At 45.9% G+C, this 27152-nt stretch overlaps 1 protein-coding gene across 1 annotated transcript; it reads right to left on the reverse strand.

Moving 5' to 3' along the window:
• Window positions 1–1135: 1135 nt before the first annotated feature.
• On the reverse strand, window positions 1136–18332 carry LOC136621952 (uricase-like). The gene is made up of 8 exons (XM_066597852.1): window positions 18073–18332; window positions 13194–13412; window positions 12210–12326; window positions 10813–10891; window positions 10531–10717; window positions 8812–8935; window positions 5608–5691; window positions 1136–1310 (listed from the first exon to the last, which is right to left on the reverse strand). Exons 1-8 carry the CDS (start codon window positions 18100–18102, stop codon window positions 1236–1238), a joined length of 915 nt encoding a protein of 304 aa, XP_066453949.1. The 5' UTR covers window positions 18103–18332; the 3' UTR covers window positions 1136–1235.
• Window positions 18333–27152: the final 8820 nt, after the last annotated feature.

Below are 27152 nucleotides of genomic sequence, written 5' to 3' on the forward strand. Positions count from 1 at the left end.
ATTTATTTCATTACTGGAGAAATCTGCATGAGCCGACACAAATATCTACTAGAACATGGCCGCCCCTCGGGTGTTTCTTTTTACCTTCTGTTGGACTGGAAATCACCCAGATAGAATTTGTGATTGGTGGTGGTGTGCATAGCGTAGATGGGGACCCCATTGCGGTACCACCTAGGACAGAAGGGCATGGTGCTTCATTCCTCCTCCATGCTCTGTCCTTGGGCCAATTGCCTACTTCTTTGTTTGCTTTAGAGAGTTCTGCACAGCTTCTCCTGCCTAATTGCAAAGGGGATGAGACCCACCGAGGCTGAGCCCCCCTATCTTAGGACCCCATAGCAGCCACATTGTTTGCCTCTATGGTAAATATTCCTTTACCAATTACTTTTGTCAGAAAGCAGATCATACAATATGTAATAATCGGCCTTGGTCATGCCATAACAGACCAATAACGTGTAACTTCCTGCTAGTAGCGGTATATGAGGTGCATGTATTAGTGTTGCTGGCTCATGGAAGCACTATGACCGCCACTATTATGGAGACATAATAACTTCATTTGGTATGGGAGCCTTATGACGGGTACAATAATGACACTGTAATGGGGGCACCATGGCTGGTACTATAATGGCACTATCCCTGGCACAGCTATGAGGTACTAATGGAGGCATTTTGCCACCACTATAGAGCCACAGTAGTAGGGATGATTATGAAGGCATAGCTAGAAAGCATTATGGGTTGTACTGTAACGGGGGCACCACAATTATGGAGGCACATCAGCTTTCCCTGGCACAGGGGCATTATGACTAGTATAATATTGGGGCTGGCTCTGTAATTGAGACACTACAACGGCCACTATTATGGAGGCACAGTGGCTTGGTCTGGCATGGGGGCCTTACGACTGGTGCTGTAATGGCACTGGAGCTGGCTCTGCTGTGGGCCACTAATGGAGGCACTATGACTGGGGCTGTAAGGGGTATGTAGGCATTACAGGCTGGCATGTAGTGGGGGCACGGTTACCACATCTACCCGTTGCTCATCAGTACCGGCAGAAGTTGGCGGTAAGATAGCCGTGTGCTTACGATCCCCCAGCAGCCCCCAATCTGATTGTATAAGACATCTGGGCCCAGAATCCTTCAGATGGCTCTGAGATTCCTTTATTACTTTGGATTTATGAACACATCCAATAATAAGATCACATGATACATAATTAGTGGTGATTGGCCGTCGGTCACAGAACATCACAACCTGGATAAAGCTGTTCTCCTCACAGTCCCGGTGATTTTCCCAGAAGGTTTGTCTGAGGGTTGCAGGATCTGTGGAAATATCAGAGATTCTTTATTTTTCTGACATCTGCATCACCTGTTATACCGCCATAACGTTCTGTACACCTGTACAATAATAATATACCGCCATCACACTCCCTACGTGTGTACCATAATATTATACCACCATCACACTCCCTACCTGTGTACCATAATATTATGCCGCCATCATACGCCCTACCTGTGTACAATAATATTATACCGCCATCATACTCCCTACCTGTGTACCATAATATTATACCGCCATCACACTCCCTACCTGTGTACCATAATATTATGCCGCCATCATACGCCCTACCTGTGTACAATAATATTATACCACCATCATACTCCCTACCTGTGTACAATAATATTATACCGCCATCATACTCCCTACCTGTGTACAATAATATTATACCGCCATCACACTCCCTACCTGTGTACAATAATTTTATACCGCCATCATACTCCCTACCTGTGTACAATAATATACCGCCATCACACTCTCTACCTGTGTACAATAATATTATACCGCCATCACACTCTCTACCTGTGTACAATAATATTATACCATCACACTCCCTACCTGTGTACAATAATAATATACCGCCATCACACTTCCTACCTGTGTGCAATAATATACCGCCATGATGTACCATACCTCTGTATAGTAATGTTATACTTCCATCATATGCCTTACCTGTGTGCGATATTATACTGCCATGATATGCCATACCTTTGTACAATAATATACCACCACAAGACTTAACTACCTGTGTACAAAAATAGTCTACCGTTATAATGTTCCATGTAGCCGTACAATATTTTACTACCATCATACTCCCTACCTATGTACTACTGTCATATGTTGTACCCCAGTACAATATATTGTACCACCATCATGTGCTGTACTACGGTACAGTAATACCATAATGCAGGGGTGAAGACATGAAGATGCAAATACAATTAATCAGGTAAGACATTTCCCTATCTAACAGTAACAGAGCTTACACTGCTGAACTGCATTCGGGAGTGTCATCATATACCGATACCATAGAGGGCTAAACCAAAAAGCACTGAGAGCGTAAAAAACATCACATGATAGAGGCCACAGTCCCAGCCTGATAGATAGAGAGGGTTAACATGAAGCTCTTGGGCCCTAATGCAAAATCTGTAACAGGGCATCATTTACAGTATTGTCCCAGAGGAACAGCGAGTGCCTCCTAAGTTTATCTTGACCTTAGTAAAACATTTGACAAAGTATCTCATACCATCCTTATTGGAAAAATGACCAAATACGGGATTGACAAGGCAACTGTTAGGTGGATTCACAACTGGCTGAGTGATCGAACTCAAAGAGGGGTCATAAATGGCTGCGCATCCAAGTGGAAGAATGTATCAAGTGGGACCACAAGGCCCAGTGTTGGGCAACATTGTTATAAATGATCTGGAGGAGGGAATTGATGGGAAACTGATCAAATTTGCCGACGACACAAAGCTAGGAGGGATAGCTAACATTAAGGAAGAGAGAGAGAGAGTATTCAAAAAGATCTAGAAAAGCTTGAACAGCGGGCGGCGACTAACAGAATGGTATTTAACAAGGAGAAATGCAAAGTCCTACATCTGGAGAAGAAAAATGAAAAAAGCACATACAGAATGGAGGAATTGGGCTAAGCAGCAGCACATGTGGAAAAGACTTGGGTATACTAATAGATCATGAACATGAGTCAACAATGTGATGCAGCAGCCAAAAAAGGCAAACACAATTCTGGGATGTATTAAGAGAAGCATAGAGTCTAGATCACGTGAGGTCATTATCCCCTCTACTCTCCCTTAGTCAGACCTCATCTGGAATACTGTATCTAGTTCTGGGCACCCCACTTTAAAAAAGACAGACAAACTGGAGCAAGTTCAGAGAAGAGTTACCAAGATGGTGAGCGGTCTGCAAATCATGTCCTATGAGGAATGGTTAAAGGATCTGGGAATGTTTAGCTTGCAGAAGAGAAGGCTGAGAGGAGACTTAATAGCTGTCTACAAATATCTGAAGGGCTGTCACAGTGCAGAGGGATCAGCCCTATTCTCATCTGTACAAGGAAAGACTAGAAGCAATGGGATGAAACTGAAAGGGAGGAGACACAAATTAGATATTAGACAGTGAGGGGGATCAATGAGTGGAACAGGTTACCACGGGAGGTGGGGAGTTCTTCAATGGAAGTGTTCAAACAAAGGCTGGGCAAATATCTGTCTGGGATGATTTAGTGATGCTGCACTGAGCAGGGGACTGGACCTGATGACCTTCATCTCTACCATTCTAGGATTCTATGACTCTGAGGCCTGGTTGCGATCACAACTTAGCACCACTAGAGTTACACCCCTGGGTAGATGGATATACTGGTTTATCCTAAATTTCTAAACAGTGGCCTGTGTCCTAAAAGACCATTTAACAAACGTTTGGCTAAAAATGGACAATTCCTTGAAGACGGAACTAGCGCTGACTGGTCTGAGCTCATGCACTGTGCCAACCCATGCAATATCCTTGGTAGTGTTTACTGCAGAAGTCCCCAACTGTTTGTATTTTGTGTGCCACAGTCATAGATTAATGATGGTTGGAAGCCATATTTAACTTAAAAGTGCAGGAGAGACATATAAATATGGAGGAAGAAGAAATCACAAGTTTGCTCCTGTGTGGATGCGAATTTTAGAGGGAAATTTGACACTTGTACAGTCCAAATTCTGATTAGAATATGTCTGAAATGATCGCTAGTTTATATGATCGGGACCGGCTCCATGTTTACTTGGACTCTTAGTCATTTCTAGGATCTCTTGTGCTCCCTGAGTCCTCAATAAGGCCCCACTATGCTATCTGAGTCATTTATAGACCCCCTCTGCGCCCTTAGTAATTTATAAGCCCACTCGGCCTCCCTAAGTAATTGATAGGTCCTACTGTGCCCTCTTAATAATTGATAGGTCCCAATGTGCCCCCTGAGTTATTTATACGTCCCACTATACCTCCGCTGTAATTAAATAAAGTCATGCTATGCTCCCTGAATAATTAAAGGGGTTGTCCCGCGCCGAAACGGGTTTTTTTTTTTCAACCCCTCGGTGGACCGCAGGGCTTCTGTGCGGTCCATTGCCGATTCCAGCCTCCTGATTGGCTGGAATCGGCATGTGACGGGGCGGAGCTACACGGAGTCGGCATCCTGCACGAGCGGCCCCATTGAGAAAAGAAGAAGACCCGGACTGCGCAAGCGCGGCTAATTTGGCCATTAGACGCCGAAAATTAGGCGGGCTCCATGGAAACGAGGACGCTAGCAACGGAGCAGGTAAGTGAAAAACTTCTTATAACTTCTGTATGGCTCATATTTAATGCACGATGTACATTACAAAGTGCATTAATATGGCCATACAGAAGTGTATAGACCCACTTGCTGCCGCGGGACAACCCCTTTAATTAATTAAAGGCTCTACTGTGTCTTCTGAATAATAAATAAGGCCACATTTATAGGCCACCAACTGTACCACCTGAGTCATTGATAGGCCCCACTGCGCCCCCTTAGTAATTGATGGGTACCACTGTTCCCTCTGAGTCATTTATAGACTCCACTGTGTCCCCAGAGTAATTAAGGCCACATTGTCACTTATAGGCCCTACTGTGCCCCTTGAGTCATTTTTGGCTCTACTGTGCCCCCTGAGTAAGTAAGTAAGTTCCATTGGGCCTACTGAGTCATTTATAGGCCCCACTGTGCCACCTGAGTTATTTATAGGCTCCACTGTGCCCTCTGTGTAAGTAACATAGGCCCCACGGTGCCGTCTTAGTAATTGGTATGTCCTTCTGTGTAACCTTAGTAATTGATAGGTCTCAATGTGTCCTCTGAGTCATTTATAGGCTGCATTGTGCCTGGCAATAAAATAAAATATACTCACCGACCTTCATCATATTCCCACGATGTCCTCAATCCTCTGCCTTGGCTTCTTCTGGCCCGGTTCATACGCAACAATGCAGGTAGTGCAATGACATTTATTGCACTGCCTGCATGAGAGAGAAGGCGCCATACAATGCAGCAGCTCCGCTTCCTGCACTGCCACTTTCATGACCAATGGTATTCCTGTCCTTAAGATGCAGATACAATCGATTTTTAAAAAAGAGGAGTGAATCAAACCCATCCCTCAGCGGGCCCCCAGGCTTAGGGGGCCCCCCAGGCCTAGTGAGCCCCACGGCTTTGCCGGATGCTTATGCTGGCCTAGAATATGATCATAACTCCATAGTGAGAAACACGAGAGGACCACTGATCTACTGGAATCACATTACCTCATTATTGTTGGTCAGACCAAGCTTGCTCAGGTCGAAGATATAATAATGCTTGTTCGGCAGTGTAATTTCAATTTCTTCAATCTGAAATAAATATAAGTGATGATGTTGTTAGTATCAGCACTGAATAATGTGAAGACCCCAAGTTGTCCTTTTAACTGGGTGACGACCCCTGCGGGAGCTGTAGCACCTGCAGATAGTGAAAGAGTTGGCCAGTTCTTAACTAGTGACGCCTATGGCAAACCGCTGATCACTGGGGGTTCGCACCAATCAACTTTGATGAGCTGTCCTGTGGATAGGTGGTCAACAATAGTAAATTCCTGAAGGCCCCCAGGGCTGTCGCAAATGAATGTCTGAATGCAGGGGTGTAGCTAAAGGCTCAGGGCCCTGAGTGCAAAAGTTTATCTTTGGGCCCCCAAGTTCTCTTAACCCCTAAACGCAGAGGCGTAACTTGAAGCGCCTGGGCTCCCAATGCAAAACCTGTAACAGGGCCCCCAACTCCTGGGGCTCCTGGCCCGGGTGCAACCACAGTCCCTATAGTTACGCCAGTGTCTGAATGATAGACTGCCTGTCAGAATACAGTATAATGCAATTCTACAGTACTGCATTATACTCTAATAGTGATCAATGATCAGAAGTTCAGGTTTCCTATGGGATTAAAAAAAAAATAAAGAGTTTCATTAAATATCAGAAAAATTTGGTATCTCTGCATCTTCAATGGTCCAGATGATGAAAATATCACATTATTAATCCCGCACAGTGAACAGCATCAGAAGAAATATGCATGCAACATATGGGTAAATAAGAAAAAAATAAAAACTACAGGTCACCGCGCAAAAAATGAGCACAACCTGATCAACTAAAAACAAGGGATGGGGGTCAAAAGATGGTGACAGAAAGTAATTAAAAAATAAAATATCTCTTTTTTTAAGTCATGCTACATTAAAAAAGACATCCATTTGGTATTGCCATAATCGTACTAACCCACAGAATAAAGATGTCATTTTTACTGCAGGGGGAATGTCATAAAAGCAAATGCTCGTCACAAATTGCGCAATTGCATATTTTTTGCAATTTGTTTTCACTAAGACATTTTTAAAAGTTTTCCAGTGCATAATGAGGTACGTTACATGGAACATTTGAAAAATCCAACTCGTGCCGCAAAAAACAAGCCCTCATTTAGATATGTAACCGGAAAAATAAAAGAGTTGTGATTTATTTTGAACGTGGGGAGGAAAATGAGAAAACAAAAGGCTGCAGCGGGAAGGGTTAATAAGAATTGTTCCCAAACTCCTGAAAGGCAAATCTGCATAGAGTTGTCCGGGGCAATATGGGATGTATCATTGTGTAACATCACACATATCTGTTTAGGTCTCAAGGAAAGCCCCTTGGAGAGAGCTGTAACGTTGTCACCCACGCTCCCAGGCAGAACTAAAGATCTTAAAACCATGGAGTTATAAGTAAATATATAAAGAGGAGCGACAGATAAAGAACACTTCATCTGATGAAAGAACTCGCTCACTGTCCTATGAGGCTGCGGCCACATGATGTGGCTGAAACGCTGCCCACCCAGCGCAGCTAATGGGTGCACAATTTCGCCGGCATTGTTAACAAGATCATGTGGCTACTGGCTGCGGTGGTGGTTGAGGCCTCTTTTGCATGTGGCTACTGCTACATGGGGCCACCGCCCGAGGGTGCGTTCTCACCGGAATGTATCAGTAGCGGATTTGGGGCAACCACCTTAGGCCCGTGGCTAAATGTTTAGAACAGTGCAATATACTGCTAATGGTGTCCGCCCTGTCATTATCATACAATGATCTATCCACTGAAGTGGAGCAAGCACAGCCTTCATTGCCACACTGGAGATGACGTGGCACACAGGTAATGCTGGCAGCCGCAGCCCACCCAATGCTATGTAGCATGAAGAGGTTTAAGATCCTGCTGACTGTGGAACGCCGGGGTGGGAGCAGAGGAAGAGGATGATCTGGCTGGGAGAGGAAAGTGAGGAGACTCTCCTGAAGAAAGGTGCCCCTAGCCAGGCTGGACCTGAACTTTAAGTCCTTGTCCTATCTGTGGGGTGGATGGGAAGCAGAGCTCATGAAGCTGCAGCCTATAAGTTTTCTACAGGCAGCAGCAGCGTCACCGAAATATTTTATTTTTTAATGGTTTTCACAATCTCAGCCTAGATTTTGTCCTGGGTCCCCTCCATGGTGTTGTCCTCCAAGGTCTCCTGAGTCCCTACACCCACTCTGCCCCCTAGAACTCCTGTTGCTTTGTCTTCCCCTGCCCCTCCCGCCCACACAGAGCTCCTGCCACTTTGTGTCCTACACAGCCCTATCCTACAAAATACAATACAGCAGAACCCATAGTTTCCTTTTTGAGTGCCCCTCTGATCGAGTGCCACCATGTCGGTCTCAGAAGCTCCTGCAGCACTCATGGGCCAGTTCATTGTTCACATGATTGCTGAAGGTGATCGTTGGCTTCAGCGGTCACACAGAGACCAGTGATTGATGGCGGCACTCATGTGAATGATGACCCAGCCTGTGAACACTACAGGAACTTCAAGAATATTCCAAGGGAAACAACGATGTGCCCACCAGGCCTTTGGTTCCCTTAGTCCACCACTGGCAAGTACTGTATATAGGGATATTCAGTATCTGCTTTTTAATTCCCTCCTTACTTTGGCTTCAAAGACTGTATCTAAATTGCACATTTAAAAGTACCCTCAGAGCCTGTTCAGATGTGGCAGATGACAATTTCTGCTTATTAGAAGGGTCCCTTCATCAGCTGATCACAAAGTGTCTTCTGCTTGGACCCCTAATGATTGACTGTAATCTGTAGGGAAATTGGGTAATACGTGTTCTATTTCCCTGCAGCACCCCCACAGGGAAAATGAAGCATTACACCGTGTCCAGTCCTATTAATGGGATGTCTGTGTAATGCAGGATATGACAGGTCCTCCAGAAAGAAACACTAGGTGTAACTGCGGATGAGGGTCCTGAGTAGCAGACCCTTCTATTAACAGCAACTTCCCTGATTATGGGGTTTATAGACCAGACATCCCTTTCATATCTACATGAATTATGGAAAAAGCGTCCAGTTAGTGAATTTCTACCGTAAAATTTAATATAGAATTTTATTACATTTCTGTCTAATTGTATGAAGAAAAGCGTCTCTTGCCGGCTATACAGGACTGTACCGTACCTCAGGGACGTGGCTCAGGATCAGCACCTGCATGTCATACAGAGTCTTCTGCACGGATGGAGAATATTCTCCTTTGTCGTACGGACCAGAAAATTTGTCAAGGACAATTTCTTTCACAGCGCGCCTAAAGAGACGAGAAAGTATTAAAGGGGTTGGGCCAGAATTGACTTTTTTTCCACCTGTCCATAGCATAGATGTTAAAAATCTGATTGGTGGCGATCTCATTGCCAAGACCCCCACCAATCCTGAGAATAAGGGTCCTGTGACCAGGGGCGCCTCTGGTGACATACTACAGGACCTCAGAGGAGCGGCAAGTTGCCACGCTGCTGGTAATTATCCTTTACTGGTCATACTAATGGACAGTAAAAAGTGATTGCCAGCTGAGAGCCGGCCGGGCAGCAATCAAAACAAACGGTTAACTTAGCCTGCAGTTCAGGTTGGGCGGCAGCCACTGCTGTAATCACTCTGTGACTCCTGACCTCCACCCCAGAGTCTACATGCAGGAACAAAGATGCCAGAGGTCAGGGGTCCCAGAGTGAGTACAGCAATGGCAGCCAACTGACTGGAGGTGCAGACTGAGTGAATGAAATACTTGTGGCGTTGCTGCCCAGCCAGAGGTCCATTACCGAGGGTACTATTACTACTGTAGCCAAGATGGAGGTTACTATTCTAGCTGGAGGCCACTATAGGGAGATCACTAATACTACTTGGTTCACTATGGGGAGGCACTATTACTATTTTGGCCACTATGGGAAGGTCACTTTCACTACTATAACTACTATGGGGGACACCATTACTGCTGGAGGCCACTATGTGGATCACTATTACCACTGAGTCCACAACTGGGGTCACTATTATTACTGTGGCCACTATAGGGGACATTATTTCTTCTCGGGCTACTATAGGGGGTCACTATTAGTACTGGGGCCATTAAAGGAGTGACTGTTACTATCAGGGCTTCTAAGGGGGGCACTTACTATTGGGGCCATTACTGGGGTTACTTCAGACAAGTCTCAATGGTTCAAATATGTGTTGGGTATTTTGTGTATTGGCACTTTCAATGCTTGTAAAATGAGTGTTTTGTTTTTTTCTTGAGGCAATGGGCACCATTTCACACTTCACCTCAGGCAGCATAAAGCCTTGGGACACCCTTACCTGTGACTCGCTCTTCTCCTCATTATAGGCTCACTGCACCCCTGCAATGAGGAGGAGAGTAATTGCAGTGGCCACTCCGTTCATTTCAATGGAGCTGATGGAGGTAGCTGTGTTAAACCCATTGGTGGTCAGCAGTGATGTGTTAACGGTCAATGGCAATAGTAGGTCGGCTGCTTACTCATCACAGCCAGCCAACAATGCTTTTGACTGCCTTTGCATAACTGACCATGAGGCATTAACATGCAATCCCATACTTATCCAGCTGTCAAGATGAAGAGGTCTGCAAACCTCGAAACACGTTACTTACTGGTTCGAAATCCAGCTTATTTTAATCAACTTCTTTGGCTTCTTCGAGTCAATACCTACCAGCAGATCTCGCTAGTGCCTCAATTTTTTAACCCTCGTTCATAACAGCATCCAGTGCTAACATGACCTTAGCGTACTTGGACAGCAGCGACTCCCTCATACCGCTTCTAGTACATCACTGTAGTCCGCTTTCTCTGCCTTAGATTTCCCCTTGAGGCTGCTCCGCCTGACTCTCGTTCGTTTTCCCTTCATACTCACCATGTGGAATCAAAGTTGATCCCCTTATAGGAGCCGTATTTCCATTTGCAGTTGATCTCGGTTGCGAAGCAGCGATCTTTCACTTCGGGGAGTATGGTATATTTATCTTTTAGGAAACCTTCAAATCCGGACTGCGTCGTCTTCAGAACTCGGAGATCTTTAATCCCAGAGTAAACGACAGGCTGCCCTGCAGAGAAGATGCACGTTATAGGACATTGGCGCAGATGCCACAACACGTGGAGGTCCACCACGCTCTCACGCCAATTAACTGTTCCGTTTTACCTCCTCGCTCCTGCTCTACTTCACAGAAGTGAACACCCTCGGGTGAATAGACAAATGCATGAACATGTTGGACGCCATTCTAAAAGGGAGGGAAGCAAGAGATGCGTGAGCGGACGGACGGATACCATCTGCTAATACAAAGTATTACAAAGTTTTGTGCTAATTTCATTTTCCGTTTTTTTGGACCGAGCTTTAATTCCTGCGCACTGACACAGATGTAAAGAGAACCCGACGTTGGATTTAGAGATATTAAACCGATTTGCATGGTGGAACAGGACTTCTACAGGCTATTACAATCATGGTTAAATCTTCTGGTTCGGGGTTTCAGAAGGAAACTCAGGAGACGAGTCCGCACCATCCGCATCAGGAGCCACAGACTGACAGCCAGTCTCCGGGTGATGCAATGATTAATGTTGACCGTGGTATTTATGGAAGTTAGCAGAGGGAGGGCGCTCCCTCCGTGACATAATCGGCCTTCAACCATGAAAGCGCGGATGGCTGATGGGTTTCCATGGCAACCAGAGGCCTAACAATGGCCTCCAGGTTTGTCATAGCAAGGATTGGCAAGTTAATCATATAATATACTGTAGTATAGAAGTACAGCAGTATATTATCTAAATGATCATAAGATCACAGGTTCAAGCCCCCTAAAGGGACATAGAAAAAGGTGGAAAAAAGGTTGAAATGTGAGAAAAACAGTAAAAATCAATATAAAAAAACAAAACATTTTTTATGCACTTTTCCACTTTTTTTCCATTTTTACTTTCACTTGTTATCTTGGACAGCAAATGATATATTTCCCCTTCCAGAAAAACACAGTAAAAATGAAAAAAAGTCACATATACCCAGAAATGTGTTCTTACACCCTGACACCCCCCCCCTAACCCCTCAAAAAATAAAACTGAGCCTACTACTGGATCTTATGTCCTCGCCTCTCCTCTGGATAGGTCGTGAATAGATGAATAGTGGGGGTCTCTGCCGATCGAATTATTTTCAGCACCACTGCCAATGCGGACAGCGCCAAGAGCAGATTGTGCTGTCTGCAGTGCAATGAATTCAATGTGAACTGTGCCTGAATTACCAACCTGGGCCACTGCACTACGGACAGCGCTATCTGCTTCCATCACTATCCCTGTTAAAAGTACATGCTGAGAATCAGCTGATTGGGGGGATCCTGAATGGCAGACTCCCACTGATCACCGACCTATCCTCAGGATGGGTCATCAATATAAAAAATCCCAAAGGTTCCAGACAACTCCTTTAAGAGGCTTGTACATCTTGATAAATTTAGAGCACTTCATGGCAGCGCCCCCTTTGTTGGGACTGGCACTTAAAACGCCAATCTAAGTAAATCTACCTCATTAAGTATAATGATGATATCACTAATCTACCAATACCTTTTCAAAGCGTCTCCAGGGGGTTTCTTCAATACACACTTTTACTCGTGTGACATGGCTGAATGAAGTGAGGAAGTGATTACAAATCTCCAGAGAGAACTCCTCAATGGTTGATATCTAGAAAAAATAAAGTATGATAGAAGGTAAATACAGATTAACAAAGTTTAATTGAAAGTTGTTGTAAACTGTTGATGGCCCACCCACAGGATAGGTCATTAGTAGTAGTTCAGCAGGAGACTCACACTGATCAGTAATTCACTGGACCGCTGAACTTGTGCACAAAGCTGATTTCTGCAGGAAGCAGACAGCTCTGTTCCCACTGTAGTGGCCAGGTTTGGTATTACAGGCAAAGTTCCCACTGAAGTGAATGGCCTGTAATACCAAGCCTGGCCACTGCAGTGGAAACAGAGGTGTCTGCTTTCTGCAGAAATCAGCTCAGTGCACAAGTGCTCCACCACAGAGGACAGCTGATAGGCCATAAATAATTTACAACAAGACAACCCTTTAAATGTGACAATGTGCGGCAAGAAGTTATCTTAACACAACAAACGCCACTGAAACGTTATTGAAGAGGAAATAAACTGAAGCGCAGAACATTTTCTTACCATAATAAGTGCCAAGTTAAACTTTACTGCCAGCGGCCATATGTACTTATATACTAATATAAAGATACACGAGGGCCGGTACAGACATCACTGCCAGCAGAATGCAGACAGGCAGGTTGCTGTATGGAGGAGCGTTGCACAAGTGGGATGAATCATATGTGGCGTCATTAATAGATTGTAAGCCTGCATGGTGCACTACATGTATCAGTGGGACTGGCACCCTTTGTATGCACTGGCATAGCTATTGGGGTTGCAAGGGTTGCAATTGCGTCCGGGCCCCTAAGCTGGGAGAGGCCACAGGCCCCCATTTATAGGTGCTGAATGTAGCAGCTGCCACCAGAGAGGAGTAGCATACATTTCATATCCTAATAATAATTACCCCTTTCAGTTTGGCCAAGGCATAAACCGTATTCTTCACGGTGTCTGTGGGAATGATGTCACTGTTGTCCCCATACAAGTAATCCTTCTTAGACTTTAGGGTGAGTTCTACGCAGGCCTCGATCTCCTTGATGTAATGCTGTTTGCCGTCTCTCTTGATCTGCAGAACTTTCACTGCATTCTTTCCATAAGCCGTCCGTACGAACGCCACGTCCGGGTCCTGCAAGAATAGAGACGAAGCAACGTTTACTGTGAATTCAACCGCTGTCTGTACGTGCTACAAAGTCATAGGACATCGTGGAGGGGTCCTTGTTGGGGACCCCCTCTATGAGAGTGGAGATCATATGGGTGAAGTCTGTGATTAAGGAACCACCACTGATTTCCAGAATGACAGGACTCTAAAAAGCCCTCAGACCCCTTTGGCGCTGCTCGCAGGTTTCTGCTACACAATGGGGCAGACTTGCAAATGCACTAGTTTAAGGGCGAGCACCCACTGGCGTTTTTTTACCTGCGTTTTGCGTTTTGCGTTTTTCCTGCACAGGCATAGAGATAACATGTGTTCCTGTCCACTGGCGTTTTTTTTGCGTTGCGTTTGCGTTTTTAACATAGGAACTGTCAGTTGCATATGTGTCCTTATTTTTCTCCTAATGCACCCATGAAAGTCAATGGAAATGAATGGAAAAGCCGCGAAAACGCCGCGAAAAACGCGCGGAAAAATCGCGGGAAACGCGGCGAAAACGCAAACGCCAGTGGGTGCTCGCCCTTATGCAGCAGTTTCCACCCAAAAAAACTGCCTTATATGCTTTGCACCACATTCATTATGTGTTTTAAATACTTTTTTGTATCATCAAAAGGGGTGTGGCTTCATGGGGAAAGAGGTGTGGCCTAAATGCACCACTGTGTGCCAAAAAATACTGGCGTTAGCTGAGCCGACTAATAACTGGTGAAAACTTAGAAAAGGCGTGAAAATGTATGTTCCCCTTTTTGGCACACTAAAGGAGTTGTGACAAGTTATAAAGCTATACCCTATGAGGATAGCTCAAGATGGGGAGTAATGATTGGTGGGGGTCTGACCGCTGGGACCCCCACTGATCCTGAGAATAGGGGCCCAAAGATCCTGGCATGAATGAGGCAGGTTCACGCATTCGCACCGCCGCTCCATTCACATCTGCAGGTTTTTGTGGAAAGTGAAGTTCTACTACATGTTGGTCAATTACAGGGAAATGGCGTGTATACAGCTCCAATGCAGACCTATGTGTCTCAAAGGCTACATGAACCCTGTGCACTCTGATCTCGCAGTCATGTGTGACTACATTCCTACCACAGTGCTTCTAAGAACTCAGTGTTGCATGCACAATGATTTCCTCCCACAGCTCCGGATCCAGGTAACACAGACTCCTTGTCAAATATATCCCGCCCCCAGAAGAAGTTGTTTTTCTGCAATACCCGGCATGCAGTTCCATCTCAGGCAGATCTGTAAATGATGAGAGCTGTGATGTGATTAGATGGACGGTCTTGTCAACTGAGCCTTAAAAGTGGTTCCCCTCCCTTGGCCTATAAGAGGCTCTCGGAGGCTCCTTGTGTGTAGTGACCGCTTCTTCCACTTGTGTAGACCTTGTTAATCACTAGACGCCTCTACGGCGCAAAGAAGAGATTTCACCTCATTACCAGAGGGGGGCGCATTATTGGGATGTGAGAAGCTGGATGGTCGTATCGATGAATTGTCCCCCACCAGCCGTTCTGACCAGACTGTTAGGAGGTGTTGGGACCGGTGGATGTGTGAGGGCACAGAAGGTGACCGGGCTCAGGACCTCTCTGACAGACCACCAGTAGAAAGGAGAGTCTGACCAGACTGTTAGGAAGTGTTGTGACCAGTGGATGTGTGAGGGCACACAAGGTGACCGGGCTCAGGACTCCCCCTACAGACCACTAGCAGAGAGGAGCATCTGACCAGACTGTTAGGGGGTGTTGGGACCAGTGGATGGGGGCACACAAGGTGACCGGACTCAGGACGCCCCCTACAGACCAACAGTTGAGAGGAGCGTCTGACCAGACTGTTAGGAGGTGTTGGGACCAGTGGATGTGTGAGGGCACACAAGGTGACCAGGCTCAGGATGTGGTATAACAGAGTACTAAATCCTTAATGCCCAACATATCACATCTTGTATCCAAGCAAGAGGCAGTACAACAGGGTACTAGAGCCACCATGCCTGCCCGTATCACATCTTGTATCCAAGCTGGAGGAGGTGCAACAGGGTACTAGAGCCTCCATACCTGCCCGTATCACATCTAGTATCCAAGCTGGAGGAGGTGCAACAGGGTACTAGAGCCTCCATACCTGCCCGTATCACATCTAGTATCCAAGCTGGAGGAGGTGCAACAGGGTACTAGAGCCTCCATGCCCACCCGTATCTCATCTTGTATCCAAGCTATAGGTGATACAACAGGGTACTAGAGCCTCCATGCCCCCTGTATCACATCTTGCATCCAAGCTAGAGGTGATACAACAGGGTACTAGAGCCTCCATGCCCGCCAGTATCACATCTTGTATCCAAGCTAGAGGTGGTACAACAGGGTACTAGACCCTCCATGCCCTCCGTATAACATCTTGTATCCAAGCTAGAGGTGGTACAACAGGGTACTAGAGCCTCCATGCCCTCCTGTATCACATCTTGTATCCAAGCTAGAGGAGATACAACGGGGTACAAGAGCCTCCCTACACGGGGTCGGTTCTCCACAATAAATGACCCTCTTGCTCTGATATTGTAATCACTTATATCAATGTTACAATCACTGAAAAAGTTTCATTCCATCCGATAACTTCAATACACACACACATATATATATATACACTCCTTCTAGGGGAGGGATGTTTTGTTATAAAGAGTGTAAATGTTCTAAGGGAGGAATTAGCCCGCAGGACGCACCACAAGCCACCACGAATTCCACACCAAAATCTATTTGCTGAATGTTGATGTGGAATTTAAACTGGCTTTAACATGGGAATTCATGGTCTGGAGCCCCGTCCATCAACTTAACGTCCAGCCCACTGTCAGCCTGGGAATGGGAATGCCACACTGCTATTCCACTTCCTTCTCCTTCAGGGTCGGGATGTGATGGGTGCTTTCACTTCCTGCCTGACCACTGATTAGGATGTCCGGCCAGCTGCACGGTCAACTACTGATAAGTCCCCCGGTGCAAACTTGACATTTTCTCAGCAGACTGTTTTCGCGGTTTGGTTTGCCATTGCCTTCAGTCATCTTTCCCCCCAGCAAGCTGGGTACTCATTTTACCGACATCAACCTTGAGCCAGCTACCTGAACCAGGCAGAAATTGAACCTGCAACCTTCAGGATCAACTCGGTTTCAATACTATTCAAAATCTGCAATGGATAGGAAGTCCCCAAACAGGTATTCCAAAAATATACTTTTTTATCACATTATTTTGATGAATGCATTTTCTTTTTAAACAAAAAAAAAGAAAAACCAACAACCCCCCCCCCCCCCCCCACCCTCCATCCCATTCCTAATGTTAGGTGCACTAAAGGATCCAAGTAAGTACACAGCGGATATGAAATTTAGACAACATTAGAGCCCCAATTCCTAATAATTTCCCAGTTGAACCTCATTTACATTGTAGGTCACTCTAAGAGCCCTTGTACACGGGACGATCTGTCGGGCAACCAATGTCCGTAAGGTCGTCCCAGCGATAATCATTCTGTGTAAAGGCACCTTCAGAGAGAAAACTCTGTCTCTGGTCAGGCAGCCGTGGTCAGTCCAGACTCATCTAGCCACATGGACCAGGTATCCCCTAATTTCCGTATTGTTCCTCTCTTAGTATATATCGGTTTCTCCATCAGTATTAGTTTTAGCAATGAATCCTGGAACAGTAGGAGGTGTTCCTGTAGAAGCGATGAGTTTTCTAGCCAACACAATGATCTGGCGGCAGCTATTGTCACCGAGTCCCAGATAGGTAAATCATCTCCATACCCAAGGATACATAGACGCCATTGGTGCAATATTAACATAATCCAACACTTCCGACCGAAAGTGTGCCAACCTGGAGCAGGACCCTAGATGGTAGATCAGCCACAGCTAATACAGAGGGGAGATTCACGCAGCCTAGTATCATCCAGAAAGGTTGGCATCTATGTAGCAAGTATAACTGCAACACTGGGGGCTTCACTAAGTGACAGTTCTGGGATATTTGCTACAATGTCTCGCCATTGCCTCTGTTCAATGGGTCAAAGATCTCTTATCTCTTTCCCTTTGCATTTAGAGGAAATTTGTTCAGTTCTCGATATAGCAAGTACATAAAACGGTGACATAAAGCTGCTTGAACTTCCTGATGCGTACAGCAGATTCAAAGTAGATTTCAATCACCTATCCACAGGACAGATAATAAAGCCTGATTGGTGGAGTCTCACCGCTGAGGCTCCCGCCGGCCCCGAGAATGGGGTTGTTGTTTACCCCTCACCTCCTCGCTGGGGGCTCTCTGCACCCCGACCCCCCGCAGTGAGAAGGAGATTGAATGGAGCTGCGATCGAGCATTTGCAGTGCTGCTCCATTCATCTTCAGTGGGACTGCGTTTGTACTCGACTATTTCCATCACCCCCATTAAAAAGAATGGAGCGCTGCTGTGCATGTTCAACCACCATGCCATTCGATCTCCGTGTCAAAAGTGAACAGTGGAGTGAGAGGCTGAATATCTGCTCTTTTTGGTGCAAATCAATAAGAAATTTGGCTAAATTGATTAGCACCAAAAAAAGTGCAACTTCTTCCAGAATCCTGGGCATTACATATTGCTTACATACATATATATGCATTACATACATATGGCAGTAAATGGGCTGCAATATGTATTTTTTGCTTTGGTCCTACCTTGAGTGCTGCGCCCTCGTTCTGCGCCATCGTTCAGCTAGCGATAGTAGCCGCGATATTCCAGCTAACGGTTTCTCGTAGTAGATGGGTATGGAGAGGGCTTGACCAGGGGCTGTAATTGTACGCGGACTGCGGGCCAATCAGCTTATGTTTGCTGTTAGTTGAAGTGTAATCTCTACTCGGAGGCTCACAAATAAGTGGTCAGTTATTGTTTAACTGGGACCTTGTATCTCCTCAACAGCAATTTCTGACAAGATAAATAACTAGAGACGTTGGCGTCTACTTATTTGTCTTGGAGGTGTTGGGAGGAGCATCTGTGGCCCCATTGCCCTCGCTCCTAGACCTGAATTACTGCTTTTTCAAGGGATTAGTCCTGCTGTCTAGATTGTCTTCTCTTGGCAACTATCCACAATGGAAATTAGTATCATCATTATCATACACCCCATATACTGCAATTAGGTGTATACTTTATATTGGGTGTATGCGGGGCATGACTACAAAAGGCTGAGCCCCCCTTCAGCATGAATATTTATAAGTTCTATGGAAAAGTTATGTAAAGGTTATATGAGGACGCACATTCCTGCCAGGTGATACCTAAAGAAAAGAAAAACCAGTCCACTAAGTGAGCTCTGACCCTTACAGGCTTAGGACTTGTGTAACGAACAGCTAAATACTAATACGTTCCTACTGAAGACACCCCTAAATTATATCCCATGCCATACTTACCAGGTGCAAATATCACCAATTACCTTCATACTGTTACCAAACAAACCCCTATGCCAAGACCAATAACAACAGTAAATAATACCGCTACACCATGATCACATGATACCTCCACACAGTGAGCAAATAGTACCACTATAAGCCTATATATACCGTTACTAAAATGCTATACAAAGACCAACATTACCAATAATACTGTAACACAATGCTCACATATCACCACCACACAGTGATGCGATAAAACAACCATACAGTTACTAAAGAGTATACAAACACTACCTTTACCTATAAGAACACCATATAAGGGCAAAATAACAGCATCACGCCGTGATCACACAATACCACCACATAGTGTCAGAATAATACCACCATACTCTTACTGAATAAAGACCACGACTAAGATCACTATTACCAATAATACCACTATATGAGGTCCAAATAATACCCCCAGACTATGACCACAAAATACCACCACATAATGATAGAATAATACCATTACACTGTTATTGAAATATACCACTATACCAATATTACCACCATACAGTGACTATATAGTAGTAGGTACCAGCTCTTCACTGGTACTCTGCAGACCATATTAGTGATTGCGGTACTGTTTTATCCAGGGATCACAGGAAACGTTCCCTCTGACTGGGGCTGTTCACTTTCCTTTTTTTTCTCCATCCAGCCCAGAACACAATGACAACTTCTCCCGGTCACATTATATGTCTGCAGTAAATGACATACAGATATCTTTGGCTTCTTGCGTTTGCAGCACCCTACATTTCCCTCACCTCTACACAATCTCCCCATCTACAGTGCCCCAAATATAATTTGGTCCCAAACAGTAATTGCCTCTTTTAATACCCTCCACACAGTAAAAGTGTCCCCTTTTATGCCCCCGTAAGTTATAATGTCCCGATGAATAAAAACATCCATGATTTATGCCTGAAGAATACCAAAACACGCCTTATATTGCTAATCTAGAGATTGGTGCAAACATAGCAAGTCCTTTGCAGCATCTCCAGCTGTGCTGCAACCGAGGGACGCCTGAGCGGCCGATCTATGGAGTGGGTAACGCGGTTCTACCACCGATGGAGACGAGGGCAGGAGAGCTTCTGAACAATGAGGAATATTGGGGTGTTGGCTACTTCTTGTACGCGGATGAGAGTCGCTGAGTGTTTGGTTCTTTGCAGTATTATAGCGAGTGCAGAACTAGACAGTATTGGGGTGTGAATGGTATTCTAGATGCGTTTGTGTTTCTTTTAGGCTTGAGGCTATTTGTCATGCGACATCGGAACAAGGAGGCTAAAGGTGAGGGCGGAGCCTGGCTATGCAGGAGTAGGAAGCAGGAGTCCTAAGCTCCTGCTGTAGCCACCGGTAAAACTTACCCAGCAACGGACCATGAGCAGGAAAAAGACCCCAGGTGACACCATGGTGAAGAGGAGGGTTTCTGGGAAGCCGCCGGATGCCGGGGAGGAAGACCCGCCGACCATACAGCGCTATTTCGGGAGCCGTGGCTCGGCACCCACCCTTCAAGATGGCGCCAGATCATGTGCGCACGGCGCTGAGCTCGGCAGGTAGCGGAGGAGAAGAGCCCAGGACTGAGGAGGAGGCGAGACAGCTAAGTATAAGGAGGCAGCTGAACTCCCATCTCCACCTGCGACCCCCCCACAGCAAACTACAGGGCCTGAAACCCCAGAGTAAAGGAGAAGATCTCCCTACACATAGAGCCTCGTCCTCCCACCCCTCCTCCGCAAGGGACTATGAACTCCCCAGAACACCAAAGGGTAAAATGGGCAAAAAGCAGGGCCCCTGCATATATGGCGCAGAAAGGGGGAGCAGCAGCTCTCAAGAGGGGAGCCATAACCCCTCACACAAAGCCCGCAGAAGCGCCGCCATAGCAGCCAGGCCTAAAACGCCCAGATATAACCCGCAATGCAGAGACCCCACGTTAGGGGATGAATGGGACTGGAGGGATCATCTGCGTGCTTTACCAACCAAAAGCGATTTTCAAAGGTTGGAGGCCTCCCATAAGGAAGCTATGTACACACTGCAACAAGAGATCAAGCAAGTGGGCAACAGGCTAAGCACAGTGGAGGAGACACAAGAGAAGGTCCTTGCTACAGTAGATACCCACAGCCAAGCAATAAATGCGCAGGCCATACAAATGGCGGATATCTTGACCCATATCGATAATATTGAGAACCGCCACAGGCGGAATAACTTACGCTTGAGGGGCTTATCAGAAGAGATCATTCCGACACAACTAGAGGACCGGGCTCGCAATTTCTTCAGTTCACTGTTGCAAAAGGGGCCTGAGAGCCCGATTGAGATTGATCGTATACATAGGACTCTAGGCCCAAAACCAGACAACCCAAACAGACCACAGGACGTAGTTTGCCGTATTCACTACTTTAAAGACAAGGAAGTCATTATGAAAAAAGCCCGCGAAAAAAAGGACTCTATAACGCATAACGGTACCCCCATAGAAGTGTTCCCAGATTTGGCTCGCTGCACATTGCAGCTACGTAGGGCAGTGAGACCGATTCTGGATGAGCTGAGAGCGAACAACATCCTGTATAGATGGGGGTATCCGTTTCAACTTACAGCAACAAGAAACCGGAAAACGGCTTCCTTTAAATCGCCAGCGGATCTACCAGGGTTCCTGGGAGCTCTAGAGTTACCCATGGTGGCGATTCTAGATTGGCCCTATGTCCCGGCCCTACCTATTGAGGCTCCAAGAGAGTCATGGCAAGAGGTCAGGCCACACAGATCCAGACCTCCTGAGACCAACAACAAGGTAAAACACTGAGTATTTGATCATAGAATTGCCTAGGCGAAGAAGGAGTTATGGACAATTGCCATAGTATTTTGCGGGAAGTGTAATTCGGACTCTAAACGATGAATATTGATAGGCCCCACGGGTGGAACTATCTGGTTGGAGAGAGGAGGGTCACCTGGGATTGAAGTTTAGCATGTTAAAGTTATAATTTGCATTACGGTTGTATAAGCATTCTAGATTATGCGAAAAGTAAGGTTTGCTAGATCATCATTAAGATTTGGGCTGAGTTGCCGGTGGAGGCGGCGGGGGCTCCCTCTGCTGCTTGGTACTCCACCCCGCGGGATGGACGATGCTTATGTATCGTCTGCAGCCAACCTTAGGTTGGTTTCCCACTCTGCTAGATTGGAGACCTGGAATAATGGTTTTCTGTCACCCACCCCCATTTCACACCCCTCTTCCATCTCTTATTTTCTTCTTCCTCTCTTTCGTGGATCTAAGCCTCATTAACACTTCGGACGTGGCTGGACCTCAGAGCCACCCGCTACCAAAACTATCAAACTATGGCTAGTTTAACTTTTTGCACATATAATGCCAGGGGAATGAATGTGCCAGCCAAGCGGGGCCAGATCTTGGCACATATTGAAACAAGTTATGATAGCCCTCTTTCAGGAGACACACTATAAAGCAGGGCAAATACCAAAAGGTGACAATAGATATTATACCAACTGGTACCACAGTGTTCACCCTGACAAGAGAATCAGTGGAGTGTCGGTCGCAATTCATAAGACCCTCCCACATACAGTATTGGCCACAAAAGTAGACAGTGAGGGGAGGTACATATTCCTAAAGCTTGATCTGGGAGGACGTATAATAACAATAGCTAACTAACTGTACTTTCCAAATTCCGGACAGGTCTTGTTTGGATGCCGTGCCCTGGGAGAACTGGCGCGGTTCGCCTCAGGTTCCAGGATCGTCCTCGGAGGGGACTTCAACATCAGCATAGACCCAGAACTGAATTCATCCACGGGTAAGTCTGGATCTTCCTTGGCGGCCCTGCGTAGACTGCGGAGACAGTTGGCGGAGCTGAGACTCGTTGACCTCTGGAGGATTCTTCATCCAGGGGTCAAGGATTACAGCCACCATTCAGTGTCCCATAACAGCTACAGGAGATTGGACTACATTTTCACCTCACACGATCTCCTAGACCTAGATCCCAAGTGTTCAATGGGCAATTTCATATGGTCGGACCACTCACCTGTCTACGGGGCACTCATGGGGCAGGGGAAAAGAGGGGGTCTGAACTCCTGGAGATTAAACGATAACCTTTTGAGTGACTCGTGCTGTCTACAGGAGATCAGAAAGACCATCGAGACCTTTGTAGAAATACACAGTACAGATGCTACAACACCCACAGTGCAGTGGGAAGCCCTCAAGTGCGTGCTGAGAGGGGTATTTATATCCCACGGGGCACGCCTAAAGAGGGATAGGACAGGTAAATTGTCACACTTGATTGCCCAATTGGACAAAGCAGAACAATCAAATAAAGCGAAACCCACACAGACCTTAAGCGCAGAGATCTCAGCCCTACGCCAGCAGGTGCTGGGAATTCTGGTCAAAAACCACCTCTGTATGAGGGATAGGCTTAATGGAAAATTCTATGAATACGGCAATAAAAGTGGATCATGGCTAGCGCGAGCCCTAAATCCCAGGGGTAATCAAACTTATATATTAGCGATGAAATCCAAAGAGAAAGGGAAAATCCACGCGACAAAAGACATTTTAGAAAGCTTCCAGAGCTACTCTAACGAGCTATATAATATAGAGAACCCAGTAGATCAAAGGGAGATTGACCAGTACCTGCAGGCACACACATTGAAAGCGATACCCGCAGACCAAGCACGGGCATTGGAAGAGAATCAAAGAGCTAAAAATAGGAAAAAGCCCGGGACCCGACGGCTTCACTCCGAGGTTTTACAAAGCTTTTGGAGATCTCCTAGCCCCTAATACTAATATTGGCACGAAGATCTTTGCGAAAGTTATCACAACACGCCTAAGACCGCTAACCCGGGAGATTAGTAATAGAGATCAAGTGGGGTTTGTTCCTGGAAGGGAATCCAGGGACAACACTATAAGAACACTCTCCCTGATGGAAAGGTCGAAGGAGGCCAATAAACCATTTTGCTTACTCTCAGTCGACGCTGAAAAAGCTTTTAACCGGGTCAACTGGTCATTCTTGGAAAGTACACTGAGACAGATAGGAATGGGCAATAGGTGTAGGCAATGGGTAATGGCCCTCTACAACAATCCCACTGCTCAGATTAGGGTAAATGGCGCGCTTTCCAAACCAATTAGCATAAAGAATTGAACACGCCAGGGGTGCCCTCTGTCTCCGACTCTGTATACATTGGTAATGGAATCGTTTGCCAATGCCATCAGGGGAAACAAAGAAATATCGGGTTATGAAGCTATGGGAAATAAGCATAGGGTCGCGTTATTTGCGGATGACTTATTGATTTACATGACAAACCCCAAAAATGCTATACCTGCTATCCAAAGCGAATGTGAAACATATAGCCGAGTTAGTCATTTCAAAATTAACATGACTAAGTCTGAGATACTAAACATCACTCTCCCCACAAGGGATATCACTCAATTAGCATCAAAATTTCCCCTAAGATGGCGAGAGGACCAAATAAAATACCTGGGGGTGGCCCTATCCCCAGATACTGGGAAACTATACGGGTTAAACTACGAGCCCATCCTTACATCTATCATAAAAGATCTAGATAAATGGAGAGCATTGAATTTATCGTGGCTTGGCAGAATCAATACACTTCAAATGAATGTCCTACCCGGACTTCTCTATCTCTTTCAAACTCTACCCATTAATATACCAAAAGACTACTTCAGTAGATTCCAAAAAGTAGCAACGCACTACATTTGGAAAGGTTCCAGACCACGTCTTAGCTACAAACTACTAACACAACGGAAGAACAACGGGGGTCTGGGACTCCCAGACTTGAGATCATACTATAGAGCCGCAATATGTAAAGTAGTATTAGACCTGACAGGAAATGATCCCACGGAACACTGGGTGGAGCTGGAACGAACAACTAAACGAATACAAGGGCTATTTTGGCTAAAAGGAGGGCTGGGTAGACGCGGTGCAAAAGTATCCCCCTTAATATGCTCCATATTGAAAATCTGGGACGGATTCGCAGTCAGGTGTGGTCTGATAAGAGTACTGGGGCCATGGACACCCCTGACGGGAAACCTGGACTTCCCCCAAGGAGAAGCTGGATTGCCGCTGATAGAGGGACTTAGACTGCAATGCCCCAGGGTGCGTGACATCATAGATAAGGATGGGATCCTACAAATGGAGGCACTTGTTGGAGAGGGGGGGCCACGGGCAGGTGCGTGGTTCCAGTACCATCAGATTGCACACTACAGAAGAACCTTGGCACCGATAACCAAATTGACACTAACCTCGACACCCTTTGAGGAGCTATGCGAAGCTCCACAGAAAAAGAGAGGTGAGATCTCCGCGGTCTATAACATCCTGGTAGCCGAGGGGGGTCGGGACGCCGGGGGAGGATTCAGGAAATCATGGGAGAGGGAGCTGGGACGAACCATGCCAAACGAGGATTGGGCAAAAGCCTGGTGTATGACACACAAGATGACAGTGTCAGGCAATCACCAAGAGCTAAATTATAAATTGCTCACACGATGGTACCGCACTCCGGTACGATTGGCCAGATTCTATCCAGGGGTCTCTGATCTTTGTTGGAGGTGCCTGGCGGAGACTGGGACACTCTCTCATGTCTGGTGGTCATGCCCTCTGATTTCTCCCCTTTGGAAGGCGGTTGAGGGACTACATAACGCCCTGACTAGAGACTCTCTAGTCTTCACCCCCGAAATCGCGCTCCTAACAATACTACCGGGGCCATTGGGGATAAATAAGAAAAGAATTCTTCGCTTTTTTCTAGGGTCACCATTCCTCGTCTCTGGAGGTCGCAGGTCCCACCCTCTAGATTGAACTGGGTGACAGCCCTTGATGAAATATGCCATATGGAGGAGTTAAGAGCGGAGGACGACTACAAGTACGTGGCCTTTCATGCGACCTGGGAACCCTGGCTGACGTTTCGTAAGTCAACAGACTTTGATGGGTGACTGCAGAGGGGCGAACCACCCGCACGATAACAAGCTCTGGGATGGGCTCGCGGTTCGAGGCAAAAGGTAACACGAGGCTTTCTCTACTTCCACATCTCTCTGTTCTTTCTTTCCTACTCTAATATCCTCTCTTTTCCCCTAAATCTCCCCTTATACCCCACTCTCTTATCTTCCCTCGCCCTATTCTCCTTTTGTTCTCCTTATCATGATTAGATTATTATTATGGTATTCAAGGTTATCTCTGGTGCTGGCAGACACCACACTCGGATATTCTCCGGGGCGGGATGGCTGTTGGCTGCTAGAACATAATTTTTGATATGTGGTTATAACGTTGGTTATTCATTAGAACAGAACTTAGAAGCAACGTCAGTTATAATTCTAAAATAGATACGAGGGAGCGCCGAAGTCACTGGACAGGTTAGGAGGAAAAAGATGACCAGCAGAAAAGTATATTTGTACATCTCATTTTAATGGCAAATCACTAGAAACACGAATAATACATCTTTGTTTGACGCAAATTGACAATGCTGTAAAGTATGTTGAAAAAACCAATAAAATACTTTTGAACATAAGGAGACTAAAGGCTACATTCACACGGGCGAGAATCTCACGGCACATTACGCCCACAATTCACGCCCGCGTAGTATGTGGTGAATGGAGTCAATGAAAGTACATTGATTTTCATTGATCCATTCACATTAGCGTATATACATTTCGCAGCGTGTCCTTTTTCACCACGTATTCCGCTCGTACAGCCCTGTTGTTCTCTATGGGTTGTGTAGTCAACTCTGTGCATATGCCATGCCGCTATGAGACAGAGCGGGGAATTAGAACAAGAGTAACACGTCACACTGCGCATGTTAACGAGCGTGAGATACACTGTCAGGCACAATCGCCGCCATACACGCTGCGTGATCCGTACACCCAGGGAAATGAGCCCGTACTTTTATGCTTTTTCCACAGATTACTTCCTCCAATGTGGCTACAAACTCTTGTGAAACAAAAGGGGAGAAAACAATGAGAGTCAATGAGCACAAATACATAATGTACTGGATGGACAGGAAACAATTATGATTAACGAACAGAGAGATTCTAAGTATGTCCTCTGATGGGGCGCGGCTGATATGTCAGAAAGGAGGAACTGAAGGTAATGCAAAAGAAAAGCTGATGAATATGATAACAAGGGGCCGACCCGCCAAAAATGACAATTGTGAGTTCTTTATTAGTAAACACAGAAATACAGAAAAATGTCTGAATTAAAAACAACAAAAAACAAATTGTCCCACCCAAAATTCAGGGCTCAGAACACAGAGGTGTAATATATAATATAATGATACAGAGTCATGATTAGTAGAGATGAGCGAGCGTACTTGGTTCGGGTGTTTTTGCACTCGAGCATCACTTT

The sequence above is a fragment of the Eleutherodactylus coqui genome, chromosome 3 (genome assembly GCF_035609145.1).
Source record: "Eleutherodactylus coqui strain aEleCoq1 chromosome 3, aEleCoq1.hap1, whole genome shotgun sequence".
NCBI lineage: Eukaryota > Metazoa > Chordata > Amphibia > Anura > Eleutherodactylidae > Eleutherodactylus > Eleutherodactylus coqui.

What these genes read in the sequence shown, in the direction of transcription:
- LOC136621952 (XM_066597852.1), bottom strand. Translation starts at nt 18,102, where the DNA reads ATGGCGCAGAACGAGGGCGCAGCACTCAAG. An exon ending in CCTGGAGACGCTTTGAAAAG is followed by an intron (nt 10,892 to 12,209) that starts GTATTGGTAGAT and finishes CCTCCCTTTTAG; the next exon opens with AATGGCGTCCAACATGTTCA. An exon ending in GTCTGACCAACAATAATGAG is followed by an intron (nt 1,311 to 5,607) that starts GTAATGTGATTC and finishes ATATTTCCACAG; the next exon opens with ATCCTGCAACCCTCAGACAA.